Below are 6,293 nucleotides of genomic sequence, written 5' to 3'. Positions count from 1 at the left end.
AATGGAATGCAGCCAATTAGCCAGACTGTAGTGTAGTAATTTCACATTTAACCTAGTTAGCACCTTAGTGAACTCAACCACTGAACATGAGCAATAGAGTGTGTGTAGTGTAACCACTTAACAGGTACTGTACCATTCCAGAAACTGTGTCTTCTTGAGCATTATGTGCTGTATTTTTGCAAACTGGTAATACTTGAGACTTTTCTAAAATGAGTAAATAAACAACGGCTACAGTTAAAGTCTAAACAAAGAAATACTTTTTTTCTACTTTTTGTAAGCTGAGATTTTTAAAAGCAATCATTCATAAGGATTGCATCAACATCAGTTAGCAGAGGAAGATCAAACTTTATTGAAACTGCTTGCATACAAAATATATTGCACTATAACCAAACAAATGTCAACATAAAATCCAATCTGTTGTAGCTAATATGTACAGAGAATATTGCCCAAGAGCAGTTACATTACAAGGTCAGTCTACCTTGGTTAATTATCTACAGTATTTTAAACCAAACAGCTTACAGATGATGTGTGCAAGGTACCAATTTCTGTTTTCAAATACTATACATTCCCAAAATAAATAACTAGAAATCAACATTAATGTTTGGCAATACTTTTTAAGACATTTTTATATTTGTTAAATCATGTGCAGTTCGTTGCCAGTTTTAGTATGCTCACCTGTATGCAAGGAAAAAAAAGAATGAAGAAAGCAAAGAAACAAAAAACTCACAAAATACATCAGAGGCAAGGTCAAGTTTGTACAATTCTGTACATAAACAGTGGCTCTCCTTCTGGAGTAATCTGAATAAAAATGGATTAAAATGAAGGTCCTTATGCAGTTGTGCCCAGTAAGTTTCATGTGTGATCAGAAATGAAGGAAAGCACAGCTCCTCCCACCACTTCCCACCCTTCCCTGGTGTACAGCTGTACTTTGGATCAAATTCTGTGACACTTTCAAATTGGCTGGTAATTAGGACCTTGTACCTCAAAATACGATGAACTTTCCTTCTAACTCCGACATCTCCGACTCCTGTATCTGTACCTTCCAGGGCGTTACATGTGGTGACTTTTTTCCTACCTCTCCTGAAATAGCCCCCAAATCAAAATAAGCAATTCAAAAATTTTAGGAGGATGAAAACCATCGATGCTTTAGGCTGGTCATCTGGCCAAATAGCAGGCACACATTACTAGCTTGTGAACATGTTACACTTGTTCCCTCAGTAACAATGAATTTTTTAGTTTTCCACAATGGAAAGGTTTTTTTTTTTTAAATTTTTTTTTTAAAAAAAAGCTTCTGTACTGCCTACAAAGAAAAAAATTACACCCCTTTTTCAATAACACTATTTGCCAAATCTTCAGTGCAAAATAAATTTCCTATTCTTATAACTGCCTAACTGAATGTTTATGTAAGGAAAAAATTATGGAAAGCATGCACTTGTCTATAAAGTACTAACGTCTGACAAGGATTGCTACATATATTTTACATTTAGTGTTACCAACTCATCTTCCCTGATTTCTGCATCCAAATATAATATTCCTACCTGCCAAGATATAAAAAAGGCACAGATCATACAACTTTTTTGCTAATGAAAATGACAATTGTTACATCACACATATTTCAGGGTCCACCAAAATATTGAAAAAGGTGGACCAGAATGTGAACTGACACAGGACATAAAACGACATAGCATTTCATGAAGAACTGGTAAGTTAGATTGAAAACAGAAGCCAATTTGATTACTGCAAACACTATTTATTCTGAAAATTGAAATTGAGCAGTGAATTTGACCCGATGTGTTAAAATGGTACAACTGAACAGAAAGTTTACCAATGCACAGCTCAGTATTTTTAAAACAAACAAACAAAAAAAAGGAATCTTTCATCGTTTGAACTGCAATATGTACTTGGAAGCGATTTTCGGAAGTTCAGGTATTTTTATGCAAATATTTGAATAACTTCTTATTTCTGAAAACAACTGCATACTGTCGATGTTAAAAAAGGCTAACAGAGAACATATGTTCATTTCATGCCCTGCGCCATCTTGCCTACTATTTGTCTTTGGCCTAACAAGTTTCTCTAACATGGAATAGGAATTACTGAAACAGTATAGGAAATATGACTTCAGAGTTATGCAGTTTAGGGGACTCCGTTCACCAGCGGCTGTTGAGCGTCCGCGCTGTCCGTCTTCTCCTTCTTCTGGCTCCGTTCTTTACCCGTGCGCAGCCGGCTGCCTTCGCTGGAGGTATTCTGTAATGTTTTAGTGTGGACACTCCTTTCATTATTGCAGTCAATTCTGATCTGGAACAATTCAGAGTTATATAAAGCATTCTCCTCTCTTCCACCCCTTGGCCATCCGGGAGGAGCAAATAGTGCCATACCCTCGTGGCTTTGTTACATGTCTCCAGCTGAAGTGGAGTGTGTAACTTCTTGTCTCTTAAAAAATGCCACATACTTGTGACTTAAAAAAAAAAAAAATCACCTGAAACAAAAACCCTCAATCTACACAGCCTTGAAAGCTAAAAAAAAATTCCAGTGTGCTTGTGCAAGAAAAAGTTGAAGGACTAATATCAGATACATCTTTGAAACATCATTCGACCTCAAACAATTCAACTTTCTACTCTTGGTATGCAAAAAGCCTCTCAAAAAACATAGTATCATTTCATGGCAGCTTTTCTAACACTCAAAAAAAAAAAATCTACTCCATCCCTTCTTGAATCTGAAAAAAGTTCCATTTAATACATTCAAAAAACTTCTGCAGCCTTTTTAAATGGTCATAAAAAATTTCAAGAAAGCATGTTGAAAGCAAATTTTTATGCTTGTAAAGGCGGTAAATACTTATTCCTTGAAATAAGACTTTTACAACTTGATTAGCCAGGTTTCAACAATATGCAAGTGCTTATTTTCTTATAAAATATAATCTCCTCCAAATCTCAGAGTAACAGGAGAAAAAAATCCCTTAATTTAAGTGCCTTAGGGGTTTTTTTTCAGCACCACAGTTCCTCACTCTCCACTTCAAACTTTGTAGGTCAATTATTGATTAACTACAAAACTTGTATGGCCATAATTTTTTTGCCATGTTAATTGTTTGCATTTCAGATGCATATTCAATTACTACACCTTTCAGATTCAGCACTCCCACTCGGAAAACTAAGCATATGGTCACTTGTTCCGTTTTGTCCCTTTCTTAAAGAGGCTTTCTAAAACCAAACCAAGAGTCATCTCCATCTCCCACTGAACCATGACTCCTGGGAACACCACAGAGCAGGCAGCAGTTTGCAGCTGCTCATTATTTCTTCCTCCCAACATAACTCATCCTAAGCAGCAAGAGACAGTAGAAAGTTTGCATGTTATCATTTGACACAAGAACTGTTTCCATGTGGGGAAACGTCACATATACACCTAAAGTATGAGCCTGATAACTTTATGAAAGAAAACATTTGAAAAAAATGTAGAAATCTCTTTGTAAAAGGCTGTAAAATATTTAAAGTTATAAGGTATTTCAATCTATTACTTGAAAGGTTTCTTGATGTGTGTTTTTAACTTGCTTTCTAGCTTCAATAGCAAATGTTTTGTTTAGTAGTAAGGTAGCTTCTGAAGTTTATTCTTTCTTACTCTGAAGATTCTGGCTACAACACTTTATAAGAAGTGTTAAAGATTTTCTTCCTTCGGGTACATAGAAGACAGACAGCAATACACAATGCAGCAAGAAATAAAAGCTAAAAACAAAAAGCTACCAAGAACAAAGACTGAAATCAAGCTGGTTAGTAAATCCTTGGGACTTGTGATCAATTTTTCTCCACACAGAGAGCCAAGTGAACATTACAAAGTTGCATCTTTACCCAACCTGATATATTGAGATCCCTGTGCATCTGTGTCATTTTGTAACATAACTCTTACATATCTGATTAGGGAATTAAGGAACAAGGAATCACAAGGCTACTGTGTCACCCGCAGCCTTGAAGACTCTAATGTTACTATATGACACTTGTGCAATTTTAAACAGTAGAGACTTGCCATATGAGCAAAATTACCTCAAGAGATCCGTCTGCTGTTCTCCCTTTTGCCTCTCTTGAGTTACGCTGACGGTTATCTGTTCGTGACTGTTCATCGTTTCCTGTAAGAAGAATTAATCAACTAAGTTGTTCAACAGGGATACATGATCTTTTTCACTTAAATTTTACACAAGCACAGTAGGGAATTACTTCAAAATGTTCTGTCTCATGAACATTAAACTAACATATTACAATACTGAACATTATTACTTTCATATAACAGTTCTTAAATGATGGGACAAAAAAAAAAAAATCGCTAAAGAAAATGTTCTCAGGTGATAAAGTAGACAAAACTGCAGTGTTTAAAACCACCACAGTTTAAAAGAGACTGTCTACTGAAGAAAAACCACTTCTCAAAATGATTAACCATTGAAGAGAAGTACACAATCAACCTCAGTAAGATTTAACATCTTCACATTTTTTCTAATGGCTTATGAGCTTCCTAAATTACACACTACCTTCTTTCAAAAGATCTTATTAAATTAAGCAACACCCATACTTTGAAAAAAATATCAAGAAAAAAAGCAGAGTTGTAGGCTAAAGTATTTAGCTAAATAAATATAATGAACCATCACATGATCAAGTTTTATAACCTTAATGTATATATTTATATTCAAGAAAAATTTTTTAAGTTCTTCCATCTTAGTTTTGCCTGGTCCTTTCCACTGAACACATATATTACAATCTTATCCCATTGCATGCAAATAAAATACAAGAAGATATGAATATGGACAGCTGAATGACTAATACAGATCATAAAATACTTTTCTGTATCTGGTGATAAACTAGAACTCGATTCCTTGATGTCCATGTGTGAAGGCACAGCCTACAAACTTGAGGCAAGAGGCATATTAGGAAAACAAATGATGGAGAAAACTATATCAAAATAAAGGAGGTCAAAAAGGATTATTCCTCTGTGTTCAACATTCAACATATCTGAAACAAAATACTCAATTTAAAAGATTGACAACGTGGAGAGAATTCAGGAGAGGGTCACCAGGATGCCCAGGAGGTTGGAGCAGGTGACAACAGAAGAGGCTGACAGAAGCGAGTTTAAGGATTCCGACAGGGACCCCTTTTCCAAAATGAAGTCTCCATTTACCTTTGAATCCTCCACGCCCCCTCCCTCCTTGGCCTCGTGCACCCCCTCCACGTCTCCGCCCGTCCCCCCTGCGCAGGTAGTTGTCCCGCTCCTCCTCTGCCGGGGCCGCCGACCAGTCGCTCAGTTCATCTCTGTGATCAGATTCTGTTTCAGAAGCATTTGATGCTTCAGAATTAGTTCCTATTAAGAGGGTGAAAAAAATCCAAACACGCCAGTGTAGCTTAGCATGAAATTACTATAGCAGAATCAAAAATGTATATATTAAAATTTTTCCTTCTTTTTTTTTTGTTAATAAACAGGTTTGGGATTTTTTTTGCCTCCCAACCTCTATAACATACACAGCACAGAAAGGTGCATAATATAAGTTACTTCTTCAAAAAGTCAAGACATACACTAATAAAAGTTAGTTGTGTGTTCAGGGCTAAATAGTTAAGTGTGCCACACACTTAAGTCACTTGGTGTTATCAGCTTACCATAGATTTTTAAATCTACTATAAAACGTAATAAATCTAGAAAAACATAAGTCTAACAGACTAGACTCCTTCATATTTCTGAAACTGAAAGTTATGAATATAACCTGTCCTGTCTCCTCTCACCACTGCAACTCATCTATGAAAAGAAAAAAAATTCCATCATGAAACAGCCTGTAACAGACTACAAAAGCAGAGAACAAAGTTAGAATGCTAGAAATGTATCAAACCCAAAATAAATGACCATTAAAATCTTTCCAGTTAGCAGATCATCTTCACTGACAAAAGTTGTTTTTTTCCCCATTTTTCCCCCCTATAATATTATCAGCAAGGTGAGTTCACATCTTCTAAAAACAGTCAACAGCACAAAAACATTAATTTTGTATTATGTAGAATGTGAGCTAAGACTGTCTTACAGAGCTCACACTGCAGGTCTTTCAGTCAGAACAAACACCAGCTGACCTACATCATGGATAATGAAGTAACAGACTGCTCTGAAGAAGCACAACCCGGAAAACTATTCATTAATGAATTATACAAGGTTTCAAAGAGGAACACACTATTTTGGTGACTTTGGTCTTGTAGTAAAAACATCAAAGTTCAATCTAATATGAGAATAGGGGTTTTTTTTTTTAAATTGAGCTACAGAGTATTTTCACCTATAAATATTTA

The 6,293-nt window shown here is 35.6% G+C and overlaps 1 protein-coding gene across 5 annotated transcripts in view; it reads right to left on the bottom strand.

The window, feature by feature from the left end:
• Positions 1-325: 325 nt before the first annotated feature.
• The window catches only part of FMR1 (fragile X messenger ribonucleoprotein 1), a 29,079-nt gene continuing 23,111 nt past the window's right edge, over positions 326-6,293 (bottom strand). For 3 of the 5 annotated variants that reach the window (XM_064669742.1, XM_064669745.1, XM_064669746.1), the window contains exons 13-15: positions 5,152-5,331; positions 4,029-4,111; positions 326-2,295 (exon numbers count right to left, since the gene is read on the bottom strand). In XM_064669742.1, the coding sequence (XP_064525812.1) occupies positions 2,134-2,295; positions 4,029-4,111; positions 5,152-5,331 (425 nt within the window). In that variant the 3' untranslated portion in view covers positions 326-2,133. The remainder of the gene's footprint in view (positions 2,296-4,028; positions 4,112-5,151; positions 5,332-6,293) is intronic. The other 2 variants (XM_064669743.1, XM_064669744.1) reach the window with 2 other exon arrangements.

The sequence above is a fragment of the Pseudopipra pipra genome, chromosome 13 (genome assembly GCF_036250125.1).
Source record: "Pseudopipra pipra isolate bDixPip1 chromosome 13, bDixPip1.hap1, whole genome shotgun sequence".
Taxonomy (NCBI): Eukaryota; Metazoa; Chordata; class Aves; order Passeriformes; family Pipridae; genus Pseudopipra; species Pseudopipra pipra.
This window is presented reverse-complemented; position numbering and strand designations above follow the sequence as displayed.